This window comes from Hordeum vulgare, chromosome 4H, assembly GCF_904849725.1.
Source record: "Hordeum vulgare subsp. vulgare chromosome 4H, MorexV3_pseudomolecules_assembly, whole genome shotgun sequence".
In the NCBI taxonomy this organism is placed as follows: Eukaryota; Viridiplantae; Streptophyta; class Magnoliopsida; order Poales; family Poaceae; genus Hordeum; species Hordeum vulgare.
This window is the reverse complement of record NC_058521.1, coordinates 122,727,948-122,754,272: the sequence shown is the minus strand read 5'-3', so window position 1 is coordinate 122,754,272 and position 26,325 is coordinate 122,727,948. Positions and strand designations below refer to the sequence as shown.

Below are 26,325 nucleotides of genomic sequence, written 5' to 3'. Positions count from 1 at the left end.
AGTGCAAAGTATCACTACAGCGGTTTTTAAGGTGAAGAATATGAAAAGCAGTTTGCACAGTATGCACACACAGAGAGCACAGGTGAAGAATAACTCGCGTGAAGAATTTGGGGTTGAGGAATTTCAGAGAAAGTCTTCAGCAAATTCTTCAAACAGTGACAGTGAAAATCTTCAACATACAATATGAGGAATTTAAAGAGTTGAAGAAATAGAACCCATTTCACAGTGAAGACAGTGGTTGGTGACCCAGTTCCAACTGTTGTGACAGTCGTACATCTGGTTTGGAGCGGCTTGGTATTGAAACCAAAAGACACACAGTCCCTACCGTATTCTCCTTGAGCTAAGGACACACAGTCCTCGCCTAACACTAGTGGTAAGTCTTCAGGGCACACTTCCAAACCCTCACAAACTTGGTCACGCGGCGATCCACAATTGACTGTTGGATTGCTCTAGACCATGATGCCTAACCGTCTGGAGGATGCACAGTCCTCAAAGGTAAAAGTCTTCAGTCCCACACAGGAACAAATTCTTCACTGATGCTCAATCACTTGGTTTCTGGTTTGGTGTTTGGTGTTTGGGGTATTTCCTCACTAATGATTTACTCTCGAAGACTCTGAGGAATTTGGGTTGCTCTTATGACAAGTGTCAGGTTCTAACGGAGCAGCCAACCAGCTAATGGTTGTGGGAGTGGCTATTTATAGCTTGGGAGCATCCCGACAAGATTTGATATTAATGCCCTTAAATAATATGACCGTTGGTGTGGATAAGATCGGTGATGTGGCGCGAATTGCGGCAACGGTCAGGACCCTCACTGTGAGATTCCGCATGTCTCTCATATTCCTCACATGAGGCTTTTGGTAGGATTAGGCTTGGGTTGAGAATCATGAGGAAATTCATTCCGACGTGTTACTTTGACCCCCTTTAACAGTACGGTGTTCCTATGACTCAAAAGTGAAGAAAATAAAACAGACAGAATAAATCTTCATGCTTCAAAGTCTTCAGATTGATTTTCTTCAGGACACACCGAATTCCTCATTTTCAATATTTTCATGAGGAATATCAATTTCATTGCAATTTCTTCGCGATTCAATTCTTCAGCTTCAGACCAATTTCTTCAGCCGGAGATATACATTTTTAGGAGTCGATATTCATCGAATATTTCAAACTCCTCAGCGACTTATAGATCATGTGTACACTTATGAACACATTAGATACTTAACCTATAAGTCTTCAAACCACCAAAGTCATTAAGGGGCACTAGATGCACTTACAATGTGTATCATATGGTGTTGTCGCAGTACTACCTCTAGAACTAATCATGTCACAACATGTGTTTTGTCTCTCGTGACTAAGTCAACATAGCTCAAAAATTAGGACCAATTAAGGTACTGTTTGGAACCACCCAGATTATATAATCCTGTTTTTATAATCTATTATGTCTCCAAACAGGACAGATTATGGTGTAGATTATAAAAACTAGATTGACAGATTATTAAAAACTCATAATCTACTCTACACGAGCTAAAATCAGATTATGGGTTGCTAATGACCCATTACCCTTGTAAAGTTGGAGATAATTACATTCCTACCACCGCCACCCTCCTCTTTAAAAAAACAGAGGGCGGACAAGTCATTATGCAATGTAAAACCTGGATTATAGTTTATATAATCTGTCTCCAAACATGCCCACGTAGATTATTTTATAAATCATATTCTATAATCTATCTTCATAATCCAGATTATCATAATCTATTGTGGTTCCAAACATGGCCTAAATTTTTGTATGCTTCTGATGCTTGACTTGATTACAGTTTGCTTGTGTGCTTGTGTGTGTTTTAAATCAAAAATATTCTCCTTCTCTCAAGACTCGCCTCCTTTCTCCAAATCATTATCCAATGACCCTACCATGTGAGTAGGACTTAAAACTATCTTTAAAAAATATTAATTTTACCAAAAGCATTTATTTAATTAAGTTTTTCAAAACCCCCTCAATTGAGGTTTGTACTACAAGTCCTCGAATTAGGGAAGATGTTTTGCCTCAAATATTTTATTTGGATCCTATTATCAAAAGGACTTCCCAAACCCACAAAATTACTATTTTAAAAGTTATTTTTCCTGTTATATATATATATACCTTTTTAGGCCAGAAATGGTCTTTTATAGGGGAAATTACTTTTATGCTTTCAAAATATTTGAGAAAATTTAGGGAAACTCAGTGGACATATATTTTCCATATATAAGAGTTTCAACACACGGTGATGTTCAAAATATTGGACAAAACCCTTCAAAACCTTTTTTGTGTATTTGAAATATTTCTATAAGAAATATTCTCCAACAATTACAGAAAAATTCTAGCACGTCACACATGATATATGTGATGATCTTGCCAAGTGTCACCTCAATCCAAGTTGTTTTGATTCACCAAAATATTCCAAACCGCTCTATGTCTAGAACCAAACTTGAGCAACTTTCCATTGCCAAGTCTCTTCAACTGTTCTCACATTTTGTGGACATGTTCTAATCCTCTAATAATGCATCCACACCAAGTGGTGCATTGATACTTCTCCAACGTATCTACTTTTCCGAACTCTTTTGCCCTTGTTTTGGACTCTAACTTGCATGGTTTGAATGGAACTAACCCGGACTAACGCTGTTTTCAGCAGAATTGCCATGGTGTTGTTTTGTGCAGAAATAAAAGTTCTCGGAATGTCCTAAAAATTTACGGAGAATTTTTCTAGAATAAAAGAAAAATACCTGCGCAAAGATCCACCGGAGGGGGCGTGCCAGTGGGCCACAAGCCCACAGGCCGCGGCCACCCCCCTAGGTCGCGCCGTGAGGGCTTGTGGGGCCCACGTGGCACCACCGCCCCCAAACTCAGCTCTATATCTTCCGTCTCGCCCGAAAAAAATCAGACAGAAGGTTTCATCGCGTTTTACGATACGGAGGCGCCGCCACCTCCTGTTCTTCATATCGAGGGCAGATCTGGAGTCTGTTTCGGGCTCCGGAGAGGGGAAATCGTCGCCATCGTCATCATCAACCTTCCTCCATCGACAATTCCATGATGCTCTTCATCGTTCGTGAGTAATCTCATCGTAGGCTTGCTGGACGGTGATGAGTTGGATGAGATCTATCATGTAATCGAGTTAGTTTTGACGGGGATTGATCCCTAGTATCCCCTATGTTCTAGATTGATGTTAGTACTACTTGGCTATGCTTAATGATTGTCACTAGGGCCCGAGTGCCATGATTTCAGATCTGAACCTATTATGTTGTCGCCAATATATGTGTGTTTTAGATCCTATCTTGCAAGTTGTAGTCACCTACTATGTGTTATGACCCGGCAACCCCGGAGATGACCATAGTATGAGGAGTTCATGTATTCACCACGTGTTAATGTGTTGGTCCGGTTCTTTATTAAAAGGAGAACCTTAATATCCCGTAGTTTCCATTAGGACCCCGCTGCCACGGGAGGGATGGACAATAGATGTCATGCAAGTTCTTTTCCCTAAGCACGTATGACTACATACGGAATACATGCCTACATTAGATTTACGAACGGGAGCTAGTTACATATCTCTCCGTGTTATAGCTGTTACATGATGAATCACATCCGTTATACTCATCCATCACCGATCCACTGCCTACGAGTCTTTTACTACTGGTCCTTGGTACATTACTTTGTCCAGGCTTGTCCCTTGCTACAAAAGGGATTGGGCCACTTTGCTACTACTGTTCCTACCGTTGTTACTCTGTTGCTACTGATGTTACTCTGCTGCTGCTGCTACTGTTGTTCCTTGCTACTTTGATGTTACTTGTTACAAGACCTTTTTCGTCTCCGTTACCGGGGAAGAAATAGTTCCCCTTCCACGTGCAACTTACTGGCGCCATTGATACAACAGTTAGGAATAGTCTATCGTCAACAGTTCTGTTTCTGACACCGTTACTATCATACTACTTTGCTACTCATACTTTGCTTGCAGACACTAATCTTTCAGGTGTGGTTGAATCTGACAAACTCAGCTGCTAATACTTGAGAATATTCTTTTGCTTCCTCTTTGGCGAATCAACAAATTTGGGTCGAATACTCTACCCTCCAAAACTGTTGTGATCCCCTACACTTGTGGGTTATCATGCATCAAGAAGAACATGTCCACTTGTCTAAATCCCCTCAAAATCACTTGTGTTAATTTCTAGAATTAGGAATATTTGCATTGTCAAGTTCCTCTGATTGATCCCAAACTTTTTGGGGATGCTCTAGTCCTCAAATAAAGCCACCACACCAAGTGGTGAATTAGGGGGATTAATTTGCATCGACAGATCTAGAAAAAACCATTTCTACCCATTTTCAAGGTTTATAGAGTTTGCATTGGAAACTTTCATCACCAAATCCCAAATTTGGTGAACAACCTTATTTGACCCTAACATTAAACCCTGCTAAGTTTCATAGCAAGGAAAGCAATTTAGCTAGGTCAAAATTACATCAAACACCTTCTGGTGAAAATTGGAAGCTATTGTTTTTACCTTTTATCTTGATCTCCTTGACCCCAAAAATTTTACCACACTTCACCCTGATCCCCATCTACCTCCAGTAGCTTCCACATGGCTGCAACCCAATAATTGATGAGGTGAAACCCACATTTTTACCTCCTGGACAGCAAGGGCAGCAATGATTTCTCCTCTCCCTCTCCTTCCCAACAACTTCTAGAGCACCCCTTGTCCTCTTCCACTTTTTGAACTCTCTAGACCCCCTTTGACACAAGTGACCACTCTACCCCTTGCGTGGCAATGCCAGGGCAGCAAGGTTGCTCTCGAGCATGCTACAGTGTGCTCACGTACTGTAGCCGCCCCATCCTAAAGCTCCCAACCACCTCGGGCCGCCCTCGCACGCCTCCCGCTGTGCCTCAACGTGTGTGACATGACACCAGGTCGCCCCCTCCTTCCTCTCTCTCTACTGCCCATACGAGTGTGCTCTCGACCGCCCCCATGGCCAATGGCATAGACCACATGTGCGAGCCCCTATAGTCGCCTTGGTCATGTGTGGCATGCTAGTGGGTGGATCCTAACCTCCTGCCGCCCGAGCCCCCCCCCCCCAAAGCACATCTTCCTCCTAGGTCCCAACCTGAACCAACCGGTCGTGGTCGAGCAGGTGGCAGGCACTCAAGCTCTGCATCTCCCCTGCCTCACCGAGTCATGTTCATGTTTGCTTCTCATGCCCATGGGCCCTCCATGGTCACGTGCCCCCAATTAGACTCCCGGTAGACTCCCCTCACCCTCTGAATCGAGCAACCCAAGATTGTCGTGCACCATGCCTATGGTGTGCCGGCGCAGGACTATAAAACATGATCCCCGAGCCCTATTTCCTCCCCTAGCAACTCCCTCTCAACCCCAATTCCACCCCTACACCTTGCCCCCCTCATTTTGTTGCTCGGACGCTCGCATTCGAGCAGGATCTCCACCGCCTTGGGTCGGCATCAACCCTTTGACCATGACTATACTGAATGAGGCAAGCATCCCTTTGACCATGACTATGAAACCATGTATGCATGTCATATGGTACTTTTTTCGTTGCATATGGATCATGTTAAATCGGTAACCACCTTGGTGGGTTATCTCCGATAACTCCTCGTTGATACTTGCACTGAGGATGACCCTGCCTTCCTATGAGGGTTGTGCGGATGGGAAGTAGGTAGGATGCTAAAGTAGTTTCTACGCAAATGGGATGCGAATATGGATGGTGTCGGAAAACAAATGATTTCAAAGACTTTTTGGAAAAACCCTTTGGGTGTCACTAATGCCCGAGGGAGATGGTGTTGAGTTAGGTAACTACTTGAGAAAGAAGTGGTGTACCAAGACAAGTTGTATGTGTGTTTTCGAAAGCGTATTAGATTTAAGGTTTGTTGATCGTCCTAACTATTTATGTGCGACCATGATACCTGAAAGGACATGGATGTCGCCTAGAGGGGGGTGAATAGGCGCTTTAAAATAATTACGGTTTAGGCTTGAACAAATGCAGAATAAAACTAACGTTTAATATGTCAAGCACAAAACCTAAAACAACTAGGCTCACCTATGTGCACCAACAACTTATGCTAAGCAAGATAAACAACTAAGTGATAGCAAGATATATGACAATAAACAAGATGTCTATCACAAAGTGAAGTGCATAAGTAAAGGGTTCGGGTAAGAGATAACCGAGGCACGCAGAGACGATGATGTATCCTGAAGTTCACACCCTTGCGGATGCTAATCTCCGTTGGAGCGGTGTGGAGGCACGATGCTCCCCAAGATGCCACTAAGTCCACCGTAATCTCCTCACGCCCTCGCACAATGCAATATGTCGTGATTCCACTAAGGGACCCTTGAGGGCGGTCATCGAACCCGTACAAATGGCAACCCTTGGGGGCGATTACCGGTACCCGTACAAATTGCTCGGGGCAATCTCCACAACCTAATTGGAGAACTCGACGCTTGCCCGGAGCTTTACACCACAATGGTTCAGCTCCGAGACACCACCAAGCTTCTAGGAAGCCAAAGCATCCACGAAGAACAATATCTAGGGTACTAAGTACCAAAGGTAATAAGCTTCTCAAACTTCACTTCCACGTATCACCATGGAGAACTCAAACCGATGCAACTAATGCAATGGCAAGAACACATGAAGTGGACAAGTCCCTCACACTCAAATCCCTCCACAACAACAAAAGCTATGGAGAAATATGAGAGGAAGAACAAGGAGGTCACAAAGAACTCCAAGATCAAGATTCAAGTGGTTCCCCTCACATTGAGGAGAAAGTGATTGGTGGAGATGTGGATCTAGATCTCCTCTCTCTTTTGCCTCAAGAACAAGCAAGAATCATTGGAGGGATTGAGAGTTAGCAAGCTCTAAGAAGGTCAACAATGGGGGAAAACATGAGCTCAATGGATGGATAAGTCCAAGGGGGAAGAAGACCCCCTTTATATAGTGGGGGAAGAAATCAGACCGTTACCCCCACTTACAGCCCGAGCACAGCGGTACTACCGCTAGCCCCTGGCGGTACTACTGCTAGCCCTGGCGGTACTACCGCTAGACCCTGGCGGTACTACCTCTAGCCCTGGCGGTACTACCTCTAGAGAAAGTCTTCGCAAAAAGTCCGACGAATAACAACCGCTCAGAGAGAGGTACTACCGTCCCGAAGCGGTACTACCGCCCACCCGGAGCGGTACTACCGCTCCTAGAGAGGTACTACCGCTAGGGAGCGGTACTACAGCTCTGGGGGGCGGTACTACAGCTCCAAGGGCGGTACTACCGCTACAAGAGCGGTACTACTGCTAACACGAGGAGTCGTACTACTGCTGGATACTGAATCTGCTCTAACTTTCGCATACGGACTCCCATTTCAACGAAACAAAGTTTGTTGGAATGCTAACGACATGGTCTAACACAATATTGATAGAAATATCAATAAGAAGCAAGTGAGAAAAGGCCCATAAGAAAATGGTGAGAACCCTTCTTCGAATAAGACCAGTAAAAACTCCCAACATCGAAAACATCATATAACATGCATATGGACTCCGTTTTCGATGAATTCAAGCTTGTCATGAAGATGACCATAAGCTCTAAAACTCACAAATATAAACACCAAACAAGAACCAAGAAGTATGATGAAATGATGCAAATGGTTTGATCTCTCAACGAACGATACGATCAAGCTACTCACTTGAGAGCCCCCCTTGACAGTACGACAATCTATCCTAAAATAGAAAACCTATCAATGGCAAACATATACCTTGCACCTCATCCTCTTGAGCTAGATGATGATGATCTTGGCTTCCTCAAGATAGACCACCTTTCTTGATTGCGTTGGCTTGATGAAGACTAGTTGATTGCTCCCCCATACTCACTATGGGTGAGCCACTCTTCAGCATATATTCACAAGTACATTGCCACCACAATGAACAGCAAGCTTAAAGCATGATATATTCATGTTGATCCACTTGAACTTGTACACCGCAATTTTGAAGACAATCACCACTTGACGTAATCCTTCATGGGTTGTATGAGAACTTCCTTTTGACGCAAGCCCATGGAAACACACCTAACCCCCACATAGAACTCTCACGAAGACCATGGGTTAGTACACAAACACGTAATGGACAATGCTTACCATACCATGGGATCACTTGATCCCTCTCGGTACATCTTGTACGCTTTGTGTGTTGATCATCTTGATTTACTCTGTGTCTGACGATCTTGATCAACCTTGTGTCTCTATGACCATTCTTTTGGATAATACCTTGAATACCATCTTGGTCATCATATAAACTCCTTGAACCCAACAGATGGACTTCAAGAAGTGTCTATGGACAAATCCTATAAATATAACTTAAGGCAACCATTAGTCCATAGGAATTGTCATTAATTACCAAAACCACATATGGAGAAATATGCTCTAACAATACCCCTTTATGGGATGGGGCTTTGTTGATTTCCTTGATTGATACTAGCAGAGAGCCCACATTACTAATGGCGAGAGGGCCAGAATCATCCTCTCGATACAGGGTCGTGCGAGGTAGGGCGACCATGGGCTGTTTTCACAGACATCACGCACACTGTTGCGTCCCCTCAAGGATGGTACGATCTTGAACGAGTCACGTATGATGTACATCATGAGGACGTGTGCCAACGAGTGGACTCTTTGTTCAGTGTCGTCAGGGGAAAGGCATTGTTGGGGTGCTTACCTCGGGTATGTAATATACCACGAGTCGTGGTTGACACGGAAGTTCCCCGAGTCTTGTGGGTAAAGCACAAAGCTCTGCAGAGTGTAAGAACTATTCGAATAGCCGTGTCCACGGTCTTCGATAATTGGAGGTCCTACTTAAACTATGTTGGGATGCTTTCACAAACTTGGTGTGCGTGTGTGTGTGTGTGTGTGTGTGTGTGTATGTGTGTGAAAGATGATACCTGAGATAAGTCAGATGACTTGACATGATGAATGAACAAGAGATATTCAACCCCTGCTTAATTGATAGCTTAAAGTTGTTCCTAGGGATATCTGCAACATGTTGATGCATACTTTTACAAGATTGATTGATCATGTCATTCCACTCAAAACTAGCTTTCTGCAACTTACCCGCTTAGTGCTATAACATGCATTGTTATTGCCTTGTTGCAAACATGGGTTGCTTGCGAGTACATTCAAAGTACTCATTGGATTGCCACTGGCTATTTTATTGTCCTGGCATGAGAGAACAAGATATGATGAAGAATACATTGGTGACGTACGTGCAAGCTAGGACGCATCCAAGTCAAAATGTGTGTAGGGTTGAGGCAAATGGCATGTATTCACACTATCGACGAAGATTTCTGCTTCAAATATATGAAGACTTGGCCATAAAGGCCTTATCCGACGAAAATGGTATGTAATGCATGTAAGACTCTTGTTATTCAGTTTCTATGTGTTCAGTGATCATTTATCTATGGGATCATGATGCACGTACATTCAGTGATCACCACTTATGAGTCGAGGTCCCCACAAATCGTGACACTTTGCGGTGGTTCGTGAGATTGGTTGGAAACCTAACTCTGAGGTACGTGATTTCATCCTACTTTCCCTAATAGCAATAGAGACTTTGGAGTGAGTCTTTGCTGCACTTTGAGGGTTTTTTATGCGATTGGCATCGATTGCCAAAATGGACAAAAAGTTTAGAAAGCCAATATAGTAGGTGGTCCTCCAAAAAGTGTGTACTTCTCAACAAATGAGTGCAGAGAAATACACATATACAATGATAAGAAGTTGGAGGAAAACGAACTATATCGAGGACCCAAAGATTGCAATAAAAGGATCGTATGCCACAAGGACATACAAAAATAGGGGCAAGTAATCAAAAGATACCAGATGGAACAAACAGTCATATGGTCCTTCGAACCACATGAATAAAAGATATTATGATAAAGGCAACGGAGTGTTTTATCAAAACTAGAGAAGCTCCCCATGATTTGTGCACTAATAAGAGATTTTTGTATTTGATACGAGTGCACAAAATAGGATCGTTGCTCCCCCAAAATTAATAAAAACACACAACGAGTGCAAGAAGATAGATGAGACAATAAGCATACCACTTGCACAAAACAAATGGTTGAGCAACATGTAAAAGAAGCAACTTAAGAATAGGATCAACCAAAATAATGTGTGTGTCATGGAAAAGCACTTGCGAAGACTAAGATAAGGATGAGCATTACTCATCAACATAGTATTGATGAAATGAGAAACAAAGTGCAAGACATATAATTCCCACACACACATACTAGAAAATGGGTTCACAAGCTTACTAATAAACAAAATAAGAACCAACGCTTGTCACAGCCCATGGTGAAGATAGGAAATAAGAACCTTGTCAAGAGGAGGGATAGCAATCGAAATGGCAAAATCCTCATCAAGACAAGCATGAGGAAAAATAATCTTCACGGGCAAAGAGTGCATCAAGATGTAGGAAAATAAGATACGCACTCAAGACAAATCCTTTCACGAAGCCACCAAAAGTGAAAAAGGAAATGCAACGATGGACGTGAAAGAAAAGAGGGTATCAATTAGAGATGTAACTTCTATCATGTGTAAAAGATTCTAAGTAGAAGAGAATCATGATGATATATATCCACAAAGAAGGATGTACACACGAAATGGTTACAAGAAGGAACAAACAAGATATCCAAAAGGAAGTCATAAATATATCAATAAGATCTTTGCTTGGAAGCATAGCACATGGCCTAATATTTTCTTATTGCACAATATGAACTTCCAACATACGAGCATAAAAGACATCCCAACTAGCAATAAGACATCATCGTTCGGATGCTTTGAGAAAGGAAACAAGTACTACAAGAACGAATCAAGAGATTCATGCCATGATGCAACCTAGAAAAGAAAAGACAGGTTTGGGCCTTTGCAAGAAATGAATGCATGAAGTAGATACTTGTTACCGAGACAACATTGGATTGATGTAGTAGATAGTTGTTCGTTGATCATCCTAACTTGGCTCCAATAATCACATGGTCTCAACACCTTCCTTATAGTTGAGCCGAGCATGCAACGCATCTCCAATTGTTCCTGGAACAACAAAACAAACAAAATGGTGCCCAAGCTCATTGGGACCAAAGAGTTAGAAAACCAACAATACATAGGACAAACTCCACATACATATGTGCACATAGATATGAATTTGAATTTCATGCACACTTTAGCCAATTTATGACAAGGTGGAGTTTCCCCTATATATTGGGTCAAAGAAAGAAAGCAAGCAAAAGAAGCTATATATAGTAAATATGCATGCTCAAGGCTTACAAGAATCAACTCAACACAAAGTTGATAATACACCAAAAGACAAGGTATCAAGTGATAATAAGATACCAAACAAAAAATCATCACTTGAAGGATATCAATTAAAAGATACCTCACGGAATGAGATATCCATTGACACATGCCAAATAAAAGGAAACAAGATACCAATTGAAGGAAAACAAACACGAGCTATCTAGTTTCCAAAAGAGAGCTAGGTTCCAACAAACCAAACCCTCGACAAATTTTCATGATGACACAAAGCATCATAAAGAGAAAAACTTGCCTCCCATAAACACACACTTGATGGGGATCAAAAGATTTTATGATGGGCGAGTAAAGAGGGTGTTCTAAAGAAAATAGGATAGCTCCCCCAAGAGATGTGCATTATATAGAATTTGCATTTAAATACAAAATGCACAAGATGGTATCATCACTTTCTCTATATCTATAAAAACACTAGACATGTTAAAATAGATCCACAAGAGGCAAGGAAGACAAATGAAACACAAAATCCAATGTAAAGAGGACTAGCAATTCCTACCACATGATGAGAATACCAATTGTCAAGGATAAGAAGTATTTTGGAAATAATACTCATTGGTAGATTGCAAATATATCCAACATCATCTTTACCCATAAAATGCAAGTAAATGACACTTGTAGAGCTAACATGCCACCTAGGAACAAGATAATTTACAATATCAACACTAAGTGGCAATACCTCAAATGTACACATTTTCTAGGCTTGTAATATGTACATAGCATATTACTCCCCCATAATGTGATAACCCAAAAATATTAACATGTGGCAAATTAAAACAAACAAGAGATAATTAATGGACCATATAGAATTTGAATTTCTCATGAGTAAGACATACCACATAGAAACTAGATAATCTTGAAATATCAATACTAAGTGGTATTCCCCATGTATACACACTTATAGGATTGTGAGGTGTGCAAAGCACATCACTCCCCCACAATGGGATAATCCATTAATCTCTCACAAGAGCCAACAAAGATACAAACAAGATGCAATAAGGCTCAATACAAGACTCACATGTACATGATATGCAAACCAACATACACATACTCGATTACTCAAGATAAGCAAGTTGGAAGCACAACATATACAAACACATGCAAGGTACAAAACCACAACATTCAAAGGGGCAAGCAACTATCAATGTAAACAGTTTAAGTACAAGTTATCGTAAGGAGGCACATTGGATATAAGATAGAAACTCGATAATCCAAATGACTTGGCTTGAGATAATATGAATGATGAAGACCCCTTAATTCTTCATTATGTATCCAAGTCTCTAATGTCCTCCAAATTCACCTATTGATCAAGTATGAGCTTGTTGGTCCCCAACCACGCTGGGTCCTAAGAGGTTAGTCACAATAGGCTTGGCAACCCAAATAGTACTTTTCTTGACACCACTTTGAGTACCAACAAACTTAGCAAACACATTGCCAACTTTATCCTTCCCAAGAGAATAGATATCATCAATAATGATTGGGTTGGATAAATTACCTCTCGTGCAAGAAGAAGCGAAGTGACCCTTCTCACAACATAAGTAGCAACATCTACCCTTTAATTTCTTCCCTAGTGATTTCTCAACATGAGGAGTGTTGGCTTGGGTCTTCTTGGGAAGGGGCCTTTCTTCAACTTGTAGTTGAGTATGTGATTGAACTTGTGGCCGCTTCCCTTGTTGCTTGTGACTTTGGGGCTTCTTCTTTAGTGGGCAAGATCTAACATGGTGCCCTTCAATTTTGCACTTGAAGCAAATAATCTTGGTCGAATTCTTGACTTGTTCTTGGCCCTTCTTCTTGAAGCTTTTGGGCTCATTCTTCTTTTTGGAGTTGAATCCAAGTCCATCTTTGTCATTTGGGGATTTTTGCCCACACAATACATTGTTGAGTGTGGACATTCCTTCATGACTCTTTTCCAAGTCTTTCTTCAAGGAAGTGACTTGGGCCTTGAGCTCTTTGATTTCCTATACATGGTTAGTATCAACACATGTACTATAGGAAGTATAAGCTTCAATGTTAGAGCAACAAGGCATGGAAAGTAATTCATCACAAGATGTAGCAACATTATGAGTAGATGAATTATGAGGACTAGCACATGGCAATATAGCTTTTTGATTAGAAGTAGTGCTAATGTCCACATGAGGCTCACTCGATGTTACCTTGGTAGTAATAGCCTCATGAGCTAATTTTAGCACATTATGTGATACAAGAAGATCATCATGAGAGCTTGTGAGCATTACATGACTTTCTTCCAATTTCCATAATTCCTAGATAGCAACTCAAGTTGAGCCCTTAGTTCAACATTCTCCTTTAAAATGGATGCTTCACAAGAAGTAGAGTTAGTAGCACAAGCATCATTATTAACAATAAGAGGAGAAGGCAACTTGGCAAACTCTTTAGCATATGAAGCTTCAAGTTGAGCATGAGACTTGGCGAGTTCGATGAGCGAACTCTTAATAGCCCTTGAGCCATTTTCGAGGTGCTCATAGTCCTCAATGAGTTTAGCATGTGCAACTTCAAGCTTATCATTTTTAGTTCTAAAATAATTAGCCACCTCGAGAGCTCTATCATGGGATTCCTTTAATCTAGATAATTCTATAGCAAAGGTTTCCTCAAGAGATTCCTTGGTCGTTTGTTCATTTTCAAGAGCTTGAGATAGCTCCGTTATCTCGTTAGCGTAATCACGCTCATGACCTTCCATTGTCTCAATGGTGGCCTCATGCTCCTCGAGATGAGCTTCCAACTCCTCAATGTATTTCTTTCCCTCAGTGGCAATAGACATGATTTCCAAGAAGTTGGAACAAGCAAGTTTATTCTTATAAAGAGATTTAAAAATCATTTCACCCTTAATTTTCAAGGATGCAATAATATCACTCTCTTCATCCTTATTCTCATCCTCATTATCATAAACATCATCATCATGAGATACATTGGGATTCAAAGTAGGAGATACCTTTGAAGCCTTAGCCATAAGGCAAAAGTGAGTAACAATGGATGATGATGTAGGATCCCTTGAAGCATCATTCAAGGCCACATCTTGTTCCATGGAGTGATGAATTTCCTCTACATTGTTAGCACAACAACTCGAGGAAATATATAAATTTTTATCATGGCAACAAGATATAGGAAGCATATCATCATGAGATTTAGTCAAGCAGTTTTTACATGATATGCAAGGACTATCAGCACAAGCATGTAAAACATTTAGAGTGCTCGAAATGTTAATGCACAAAGATGAACCATTGCAATAATATAGTGAAGAAGGATCATCAACAATAAACCCACTATCATCATTGCAATGATCACCACTACTCACCATATCATTACCTTGTGGAAATCCACATGTAGGTGAAGTAGATGAAGTTGAGAAGAGCACACGACCGGAGGTGGAGGGAGAACAATCATTCCCACAAATCTTGGACGCACCATATTTGTCTTGAAGCTTTGTCCACAACTCATGAGCATCCCGGAATGGCATGAGTTGAAATATAACTACATTGCTCAAAGCATCAATAAGCACATTAGAAGCTTGATCATCGAGATAAGAGTTTTTCTCATCCTCTAAAGATATATTTTGAGAATCCTATGGAGGAGAAAAACCCATATCTACAATTCGCTCTAAATTTGGCTCCAAGACCCGAAAGTGATTAAGCATGCGAATTACCCAAACATCAAAATTTGTGCCATCGAAACTAAGAGTGTCAGAGAATCCTAAAATCCTAGTCGACGTCCTTACTCTCTAGGTGGTTAAACCTAATAAAGAGAGACCTAACTCTGATACCAATTGAAAGGACGTGGATGTCACCTAGAGGGGGGGGTGAATATGGGCTTTAAAATAATTATGGTTTAGGCTTGAACAAATGCGGAATAAAACTAACGTTTAATATGTCAAGCACAAAACCTAAAACAACTAGGCTCACCTATGTGCACCAACAACTTATGTTGAGCAAGATAAATAACTAAGTGATAGCAAGATATATGACAATAAACAATATGGCTATCACAAAGTAAAGTGCATAAGTAAAGGGTTCACGTAAGAGATAACCGAGGCACGCGGAGACGATGATGTATCCCGAAGTTCACACCCTTGCGGATGCTAATCTCCGTTGGAGCGGTGTGGAGGCACAATGCTCCCCAAGATGCCACTAAGGCCACCGTAATCTCCTCACGCCCTCGCACAATGCAAGATGCCGTGATTCCACTAAGGGACCCTTGAGGGCGGTCACCGAACCCGTACAAATGGAAACCCTTGGGGGCAGTTACCGGTACCTGTACAAATTGTTCGGGGCAATCTCCACAACCTAATTCGAGACCCCGACGCTTGCCCGGAGCTTCACACCACAATGATTGAGCTCCGAGACACCACCAAGCTTCTAGGACGCCAAAGCATCCACGAAGAACAATATCTAGGGTACAAAGTACCAAAGGTAATAACCTTCTCAAACTTCACTTCCACGTATCACCGTGGAGAATTCAAACCGATGCAACTAATGCAATGGCAAGAACACACGAAGTGGAGAAGTCCCTCACACACAAATCCCTCCACAACAACAAAAGCTATGGAGAAATATGAGAGGAAGAACAAGGAGCTCACAAAGAACTCCGAGATCAAGATCCAAGTGGTTCCCCTCACATAGAGGAGAAAGTGATTGGTGGAGATGTCGATCTAGATCTCCTCTATCTTTTCCCTCAAGAACAAGCAAGAATCATTGGAGGGATTGAGAGTTAGCAAGCTCTAAGAAGGTCAACAATGGGGGAAGAACATGAGCTCAACGGACCGATAAGTCCAAGGGGGAAGAAGACCCCCTTTATGTAGTGGGGGAAGAAATCAGACCGTTACCCCTACTTATAGCCCGAGCACACCGGTACTACCGCTAGCCCTGGCGGTACTACCGCTAGACCCTGGCGGTACTACCTCTAGAGAAAGTCTTCGCAAAAATTCCAACGAAGAACAACCGCTCAGAGAGAGGTACTACCTTTCCGAAGCGGTATTACCACTACTAGAGCGGTACTACTGCTAGGGAGCGGTAGTAAGAAATTACTACCGCTCCGAGGGCGGTACTACAGCTCCGGGGGCGGTACTACCGCTACAGGAGCGCTACTACCGGTGGATACTGAATGTGCTCTAACTTTCGCATACAGACTCCAATTTCAACGAAACCAAGTTTGTTGGAATGCTAACCACATGGGATAACACAATCTTGCTAGAAATATCAATAAGAAGAAAGTGATAAAAGGCCCATAAGAAAATGGTGAGAACACTTCTTCGAATAAGACCGGTAAAAACTCCCAACATTCAAAACATCATAGAAGATGCATATGGACTCCATTTTCAATGAACTCGAGCTTTTCATGAAGATGACCATAAGCTCTAAAACTCACAAAGAGAAACACCAAACAAGAACCAAGAAGTATGATGCAAGGATGCAAATGGTTTGAGCTCTCAACGAACGATACGATCAAGCTACTCACTTGAGAGCCCCCCTTGACAGTACGACAATCTATCCTAAAATAGAAAACCTATCAAGGGAAAACCTATACCTTGCACCTCGTCCTCTTGAGTTAGATGATGGTGATCTTGGCTTCCTCAAGATGGACCACCTTTCTTGATTGCGTTGGCTTAATGAAGACTAGTTGATTGCTCCCCCATACTCACTATGGGTGAGCCACTCTTCAGCATATCCTCACGAGTCCATTGCCACGACAATGGACAGCAAGCTTAAACCATGATATATTCGTGTTGATCCACTTGAACTTGTACACCGCAATCTTGATGACGATCACCACTTGACGTCAACCTTCATGGGTTGTATGAGATCTTCCTTTTGACGCAAGCCCATGGAAACACACCTAACCCCCACATAGAACTCTCACGAAGACCATGGGTTAGTACACAAACACGTAATGGACAATGCTTGACATACCATGGGATCACTTGATCCCTCTTGGTACATCTTGTACGCTTTGTGTGTTGATCATCTTGATTTACTCTTTGTCTGACGATCTTGATCAATCTTGTGTCTCTATGACCATTCTTTAGATAATACCTTGAATACCATCTTGGTCATCATATAAACTCCTTGAACCCAACAGATGGACTTCAAGAAGTGCCTATGGAAAAATCCTATAAATATAACTTAAGGCAACCATTAGGCCATAGGAATTGTCATCAATTACCAAAACCACATATGGAGAAATATGCTCTAACAATACCCCTTTATGGGATGGGGCTTTGTTGATTACCTTGGTTGATGCTAGCAGAGAGCCCACATTACTAATGGCGAGAGGGCTAGAGTCACCCTCTCGATACGGGGTCGTGCGAGGTAGGGCGACCATGGGCTGTTTTCACAGACATCGGGCACACTGTTGCGTCCCCTCAAGGATGGTACGATCTTGAACGAGTCTCGTATGATGTACATCACGAGGACGTGTGCCAACGAGTGGACTCTTTGTTTAGTGTCGTCAAGGGAAAGGCATTGTTAGGGTGCTTACCTCGGTATGTAATATACCACGAGTCGTGGTTGACACGGAAGTTCCCCGAGTCTTGTGGGTAAAGCACAAAACTCTGTAGAGTGTAAGAACTATTTGAATAATCGTGTCCACGGTCTTGGATAATTGGAGGTCATGCTTAAACTATGTTCGGATGTTTTCACAAACTTGGTGTGTGTGTGCGTGTATGTGTGTGAAAGATGATACCTGAGATAAGTCAGATGACTTGACATGATGAATGAACAAGAGATATTCAACCCTTGCTTAATTGATAGCTTAGAGGGTGCTTGGATACGTTTTAGTCTCATGACTAAAAGTAGTGGGACTAAAACTTGCTAGCCTCACCCATGCTTGGATCCAAATACTAAAGAGACTAAAATCAAGTTAATGAGCATTTATTATCCTCCAAACCCTCCAATCCAGAACTCACATATGTTAAAGGAGATGAGTTAAATGAGGAGAGAGAGGACTAATCCACATTTTAGTAGGGGTACCCCTGACTAAAAGATTTTAGCCTCAAGACTAGTTCTAGCCTCTCTTTAGTCAGGGGTGCTTGGAACTTTAGCCTCTTAAAGAGACTATTTTTAGTCAGACTAGTTTTAGTCCCTTGGATCCAAGCACCCTCTTAAAGTTGTTCCTACGGATATCTGCAACCTGTTGATGCATACTTTTACAAGATTGATTGATCATGTCATTGCACTCAAAACTAGCTTTCTGCAACTTACCCGCTTAGTGCTATAACATGCATTGTTATTGCCTTGTTGCAAACATGGGTTGCTTGCGAGTACATTCAAAGTACTTATTGGCTTGCCACTGGCTATTTTACTGTCCTAGCATGAGAGAACAAGATATGATGAAGAATACCTTGGTGACGTACGTGCAAGCTAGGACGCATCCAAGTCAAAATGCGTGTAGGGTTGAGGCAAATGACATGTGTTCACACTATCAACGAAGATTTCTGCTTCAAATATATGAAGACTTGGCCATAAAGGCCTTATCCGACTAAAATGGTATGTAATGGATGTAAGACTCTTGTTATTCAGTTCTATGTGTTCAGTGAGCATTGATCTATGGGATCATGATGCACGTACATTCAGTGATCACCACTTATGAGTCGAGGTCCCCACAAATTGTGACACATTGCGGTGGTTTGTGAGATTGGTTGGAAACATAACTCTGAGGTACGTGATTTCATCCTACTTTCCCTAATAACAATAGAGACTTTGGAGTGAGTCTTTGCTGCACTTTGAGGGATTTTTATGCGATTCGGTTATCTTAATGATCTTGAGAGACTACACTGTTGAAAGTACGAAACTTAGGCCTCAATTTTAACCATCGAGACACCATTTTCCTCACCTTTTGTTACTTGATACCTTGGTGTATTTATTTGTTCATATTATAAAAAGCTATTTCTACCATCCATATTATACATCTATCATCATCACTTCGCCGAACTAGTGCACCTATACAACTAACAATTGTATTGGGTGTGCTCGGGACACAATATATTACTTATATTTGGTTGCATGATTGTTTGAGAGAGAGCCTTCTTCATATTACACCCCCACAGGTTGATAAACCTTAGTTCATCCACTTGAGAGAATTTTGTTAATGTCCTACAAAATTCTACGCTTGGAGGCCCAATAAAGTCTACAAGAATAAAGTTGCGTGTTACACATTAACAAGTTTACTCGCTAACAATTCCCAAGCTCCATATTCTTTTGCACATTTCCATTTCTAGGAAGAGCCAATATAGGTACGTGCATAGAAGAGGTAGTTCCGCATCACATACGCCACCATCGCTCTTCCCCACTTTTGTTAGCTTACGATGATTAAGGGGGAAAATGTCCCCATGGGCGTAACCTATAGGTGGCCCGTGTTTACCGTGTACGGTAAAGATTTGGGAGGAAGGGAGATAGGTGTCACGTACCTACCTCCATGACCAGTCGGTTCGCCAACAATAATAACCTTTTGTCCAAAATTGTCATATGTCGGATGGTCGACTTCAACCAACATCAAGAACACTACCAACATAAACATGCAAAGAGGATATCAAATCATAATACCAAACAATCTACTTCACACTAGGTTTTCTCCTTCGTCTTGGGACTTTTGGGCCCCTGGTTGATTGAGGGATCGAGCTCCTATGCTCAAGCCACCCCTGGTGTATGACACAGCCAAACCTACATCCTGCTCCTTCTTGTTATTCATGGTCGAGATATACCCCGTGCGAGGGATACAATACTGTGCATGAGATTGCTACCAAGAGTTGGTCTATCCGCGAATAGATGGGATGAGAGCTCCCTCCCCTCCCCTTATATACATGGTGGAGGCTAGCATTTCATAGAGGGAGATGCGTCTAGGTGGCCGCCGCAGCCAATTTGGAGGTCAAGATGATCGACATATGCTCATCCTCTCCTTAAGGCCCCCTTTTCATTATCGGGCTTTGTGGGTCCTCTAGCGGGCCTTTTGCTAGTCTCGCTTTGGTGAGACACCCAAGGTGCATGACACCATCATCGATGTCGCACAGGTGCTCCGCCCTCTGGTACCACTTCCGCTCGAGGGCGCGTTCTTGCCACCACACCGCGGTCCAGCCTCATCACCAAGTATGGCGTCACACGAACTCGAGGAGGGTCGACCACCTCCGTGTACGATGTTCGACAGACCTGTAAAGATGAGCCTGTCTCTTTGAAAGAGGTGGGAAGTTGAGGTGGTCGACAGAGAAGCGACCGCATGACGCGGACATCACTGCATCGTTGAGGCGCCATGAGAATGCAGGAGGAGTGAAGCTCGAGGGAGGAGAAGCACTAGGTGGAGTGAGAGAAGCCCCACGTGCTTCTATCTTATATAGGCCCGAGGGGCGCTTGTGATTGCGTGGCGATTAATGGCGGGACGCGGTTCCCCGCGCCGGTCCGCTCGGCGATGCAACAATGCGTCATTATTTCGCCCCGACAAGCGAAACCGATTGCTCGTAGAGTGGGTGCCGCGGATCCCGTGCCCGAGGAGTGACGCATCAATGACACACCTTGCATTCTCTTTGGCCCTTTCCACCACCAAAGATCCTCATGGATCTTCGCAAGCTCGCAAGGCCTAGGGCTAATGTGAGGGGGCGTGCCACCTTGATTGAAGGCTAGAAACATGGGTCATGTTGCGCCCCCTATGGCCTAAGGTAATGCCCATGGCCTTTTAAATCATAAGCACTCCGTGCCTTGGGACCGACCCATTGGGTTTCGCTCCTGCTAGAGTTAGGTGGATGCCACTCGTGGAGGAGTAGGATTCAAAGGCGAGCAAAAATTCCAAAAGAAGTAATTACTAGCGTGAAACCCGAAAGCGTATTAAGGACATGGAGCGGCACATGGAGAGGGACAAGTTTGACAACTCATGCAAGAAACAACATTAATCACACTAATTCGTAACACATTTGACCATATCGAAAAAATTTATAGGCAACCTAAATTGAAACAGAGGGAGTACCAAAATGAAACTCAATACAACCATCTCAAAGCCAAAATTTGAATGTGATAACCATCCCTCGAGCTAAACTGCGGAGGAAGAAAACCATGAGGGCTTCCTTGATTCAAAAGAATTCTATATGATTTTTTTCCTACATTGATCATTTGATTCATATGATTGGTCCCATAGGATTTTTTCCTATGAAATCTTTTATACTGCATTCCATAGAAAATCTAACATCCACTTCAATTTTATTTTTCAATTGTTTTGTTTTGTCCGTGACATCAAACATTCTTTGTTAATTCTATAGAGTTCAAATGAACATGTTCAACCCTCTACTTCTTTCATTTCTGCGTTTTCAAAATAGTGTGAATCAAAAAGGCCGTGAATCGGCCATGGATGGAGGGAAAACTGATTTGGGGGAAGAAGACACTCCACTTTCCCTCGCCCACATAACGCAGCCCAACCCAGCGGCGCTATTTATTTCACTGTGCCGCTTACAGCTGCGCCCCCACCCTTCCTCCTCGTCTTCCCTCCCCTGTAATCCAATCTTTTCACATTCCCCGCTCCTCTCTCTCCCCCCCTCCCAGAAATCAAAGCCCGCCGCGGGGAGAGACTAGCGGCGCAATGGACGCCTACGAGGCCACCAAGGTGGTGTTCGCACGGGTCCAGGGGCTCGTCGACGCGGACCTCGCCTCCAAGATCATGGGCATGCTGCTCACCCAGGACAAGAGCGAGGAGGATATGATCCGCCTCGCCTTCGGCCCCGAGCACCTCCTCCAGTCCGTCGTCGCCGACCTCGCGGCCTACAGCAAGCCCCCCTCCCCGCCCGCGCCGGCATGGAGGATGGCGCCGGGTGCGGCTGGAGGAGATGGCGAAGGCGGCCTCCCGTTCGCCGCCGCATCCGAAGCGTTCTACCCCGAGGAGGAGTACGGGTGCTGGTCTCCGGCGAGCGGCGCTCATCACCGCCGGAGCTTCTCGCTGAGCGACGCCGAGGGCGGGTGGAAGCTGTGCCAGTACTTCGCCCGGGGCTTCTGCAAGAACGGCTCCGACTGCCGCTTCCTGCACGGGCTGCCCGAGGACGTCGCCGAGCAGGAGATGTCGGTGATACGCGCCAAGGCCGTCGCCGCCGCTAGGTCGCAGATGATGGCGCCCGCCTTCGCCTTCTCGCCATCGCCTCCCAAAGGCCTCGGCTTCCTCCTACAACAACAGCAGCAGCAGCAGCAGCAGAGCGAGTCCCAAAGGTGGCACCTTTTTAATCCTCACAAGCTTCCATTTTCTCTTGTCATTCAGCCGTCCAGCCGTCCAGATTACTAATACTTGCTGCTTCAGGGCGTCGGACATGCTGCTCGCCGGAGGCGACGACATGCACAGGTTCTCTCTTCGGTCGCCCCGCATGGACCGCGGCGAGCTCGCCATCAACCACGGCCCGCGCCAGATCTACCTCACTTTCCCCGCCGACTCCACCTTCACCGAAGAGGACGTGTCCAGCTACTTCAGGTGCGCACACGCCGCCATTGTTGCGTACTAAACCTCCCCCTTCTGTTCTAATGTCGACCGACCATTTGGGCGAGAGCGCAGCATGTACGGGCCGGTACAGGACGTGCGCATCCCGCACCAGCCGAAGCGCATGTTCGGCTTCGTCTCCTTCGTCTACCCGGAGACGGTGCGGCTCGTCCTCGCCAAGGGCAACCCACACTTCGTCTGCGACGCGCGCGTCCTTGTCAAGCCATACAAGGAGAAGGGCAAGGTCCCCGACAGGTTCAGGCATGGCGGCGGCGGCGGCGGCCACTGTCTCTCTACTCACCACCGCGAGTTTGCCGCCGTCGGCAGCGGGATGCCGTCCGCCGGGCTGCTCGACTCCAGGGACCCCTTCGACCTCCAGCAGCCGCAAATCGGTGAGCATGTGAACCCTCCTAGGTCTAGCTGACCATCAATTATTTGTGCATGGCGTTTGACGAGCTGGTGCTGCCATTGCCAGGGCAGAGAATGCTGTACGGGAGCATGGCCGGCCACGAGGCGGCGTTTCTGAGGAGGAACCTGGAGGAGCAGCAGCAGCAGCAGGAGGCGGCGGAGCTGCAGCATGCCATCGAGCTGCAGGGCCGCCGGCTCATGGGGCTGCAGTTTCTTGACCTCAAGGGCAGGGGGCACGGCCTCCTGGGCTCCCCCGTGGGCTCACCGTCCGACGGCAATGGCGTCTGCTTTAGTGGGAACGGCAGTGGCGTCCATCTTGAAGACGCCATTAGCACCATCCAAGGTCCAGTTCTTGAAAAGCATTACATGTCAATTTTTTCTTTTTTGCAAATGCACATTTGGTTGCTGAGCGTTCAGAGCTCATCATGACTTCCAAGCTTGCTTGTTGCAGATAACAACAGGCTGAGCAGTGGTCTTTTCATGGGCACATATGCTGCTGCTTGTGTGATTGCTAAAGAAGGGAAGCAGGTGTATCGGGAGGAGGGTGGTGATGGCAATGGCAGTGGCAATGGCAATGGCAATGGCAGTCCCAAGCAGCCAGTCAACTCTGGGGAAGAGGGGAGGAGGGAATCTGGTCCTGGGGCAGCAGCTGCATCCAATGTTTGTGAATACCAAGAAAGGTAATAGTATATCTGCAATCCTTGGGTGGATATTAGTATCAGATGGGGCCAACATTGATTTTCACCACTTGGGTGGATGTCTGCCGCGGGATGTTCGAAATGCATAGTTATTTTCCTATTAGAAAAGCTTCAAAATCTTGTCTTTTCATAAACCACATGTATCCTTGTAAAATTTAGTATAATCATATGCATTCTGTGCAACAATGGTAATTACTTCATGCAGCACACATGTTATCATATTTAGGCACCAAATTAACAAAGTTGTTGTATGTCCATAAAAGTATAACCGGAGTTTGAACTATACAAAATGCATTCTGGACAAATAGAGGGCATTCACCCAAATGATGAAATGCATTTGTACAATGACATGGCTGACAAACATGTACTTCCTCCGTCTCAAAATAACTGTCTTAAGCTTATTACAACTTTGTATTAGAGCTACTACAAAGTCGAGACAGTTATTTTGGAAGGGAGAGAGTACATAGTAATTTTTGTTGGAAATTAAACTTGCAGTAAGTAGAACAACAACCATTACCTTTTCTTCATCTGTAGGAGTATATGCTAATCATATCATTCTCTTTGACCCTAACAAAAAAAGTGCTTCCAAAAGACATTGCAAAAAGGTGACGAGGTATAGGCTTTTGTTGTGCTAATCATAGGCTCTCTTGATTAGGAGTATATTTCTATTAGTATAGTACTAGTACTACTAGAAGGGAAGATAAGACTCGAAGAATAGAAACTAGCCACCCCAACTAATGACAAGCATATTATGAACTGGCTAAACAGTTCCTATTGCCTTTTGTTTGTGGGGCTCTACCATAGTGTATTTCCATAATTGATTGATGTGTGCGCGTGTGTCTCTTGTTTTTTGAATTGTAGTGGCATGGAGCCCAAGCACAACCTGCCTGGTAGCCCCTTCGCTTTCCCCACCAAGGAGGCCTCCATTGCTGCTGCTGCTGCTGAGCAGCAGACAGCTCACACTGGCGGCATGAGCAACAGTAGCAGCCCCCACCTGGTGGCCTCTTCCCTTTTCCCGCCTGCTAAACCTCTCTACAGCTCCTGCTTCTCTCAAGTGCCTAGGTGACTACTCCTATTTTAAAAAGAAGACCACTCCAGTCGATTCATTTCCCTTCATGCTGTTATTTGTTGAGTTTTTTACCTGCTTCAGGAATTACTGTACATTTTTGTGGGAAGATTTTTAGAGTTATGTGAGTGAGATGATAAATTGTTTTGGCTTGTTTTTCTTGTTCTTCAGATTGTCGTCTGGGCAGGGAGCAATTGGGCTGTGAATAGAGCAAAGATAGGGGTGTCATCTCCTCTCCGCTGTGCTGGGAGTAAGTGTCAACAGCAACAGTCACTTGCTCAATCATGGTAGAAGGACGTATGGAGTACTCTATAGAATAGAAGTAAAATTACCCTTCCTGATTGGCTTTGTTTGTGCATGCAGGGAGGGAGTGGTGTGATGAGATGACTGACCCCATCGAGTGGTGGTAGGAAAAAGAAAAGGAAAGGAAAGCGTTTAACAGATTGTAGGAGGTGTATCTTGAGTTGAGAGAGGGACAGCGCAGCAACTCAACAGCAACAACAGCAACAGATTAAGAAAGGAAACAGTCCTAGGTTGTCTTTAGCATTAGGCATTAATAGTATATGGAGTAGCATAAAATAGTACTAGCACCAGTCGTCGTTTTAATTATTACTAGTTCCTGCATTGCAAGAGTCGAGTGGAGTCGAGCATATATAGCAAGGGGAAAGTGAGAAGTGGAAACCAACCGTCATGCATGGCTTGTGGCTGCGTTGCTTCGTGAAGGTCCGGTCAATCCTCTGTTTGTGTGGATCTCATCTCATCCCAGTCTCTGATGACAGACAGAAGTACTATACCGTCACTGCTTGGCTAGTCTTTGACTCCTGGCAGCAGTGGCCTCTTTGTGACTAATGCTATGATGGATGCGTCGTGGACATCAAAATGAGTCTTTTGAAATTAACCATCCTTTGAGTTCCGCTAGTGATCCGGTTCTTTTACCCGAGTGAGGGAAACAAATATCACATCTGATCTGCTGTACAATAAAATTCTCAAACAATCTCAGCGTAGCTAGAGGCAGGGACGGGGAGCAAAAGCCAGAGATGCAGGCGCGGAGAGGGGAAAGTGATAAGATGGGCGCTGCTGCTGCTGCTGCTGCTGCTGCTTTTGGTGGGGGGGGGGCCGGACGGTGCGGAGTACAGGGCAGGGGCAGTCACGGGTGCAGATAGATTACCGTGTGTGTGTCCTTTTGCCCATGCACTAGTCACTTGTCTATCTATCCATCCATCTCATCTCCCGCTGCTGCTACATCTTTTCGCCGTCTCCTCCCTCCGTCCGTCCGTCCATGTACACTTTGTTTTGATCGCCGTAGATGAACAGGGCCTGAGCGAGCTACCGCCACTCTAGTAGTAGTATTACT

The 26,325-nt window shown here is 44.1% G+C and overlaps 1 protein-coding gene across 3 annotated transcripts; it reads left to right on the top strand.

Annotated features, from left to right (window-relative positions):
- Window positions 1–21,777: 21,777 nt before the first annotated feature.
- LOC123448104 (zinc finger CCCH domain-containing protein 23-like) lies at window positions 21,778–25,869 on the top strand. Of its 3 annotated transcripts, none has more exons than XR_006631609.1 (8): window positions 21,792–22,537; window positions 22,626–22,793; window positions 22,875–23,191; window positions 23,275–23,550; window positions 23,659–23,887; window positions 24,767–24,967; window positions 25,143–25,258; window positions 25,335–25,869. XR_006631609.1 is itself a non-coding variant. In XM_045124874.1 (8 exons), exons 1-7 carry the CDS (start codon window positions 21,921–21,923, stop codon window positions 25,174–25,176), a joined length of 1,842 nt encoding a protein of 613 aa, XP_044980809.1. In that variant the 5' UTR covers window positions 21,794–21,920; the 3' UTR covers window positions 25,177–25,221; window positions 25,335–25,869. The 3 variants fall into 3 exon arrangements, 2 of the variants coding, with proteins under 2 accessions (XP_044980810.1, XP_044980809.1); XM_045124874.1 differs by having other exon boundaries at window positions 21,794–22,537; window positions 25,143–25,221; XM_045124875.1 differs by lacking the exon at window positions 24,767–24,967 and having other exon boundaries at window positions 21,778–22,537; window positions 25,143–25,221.
- Window positions 25,870–26,325: the final 456 nt, after the last annotated feature.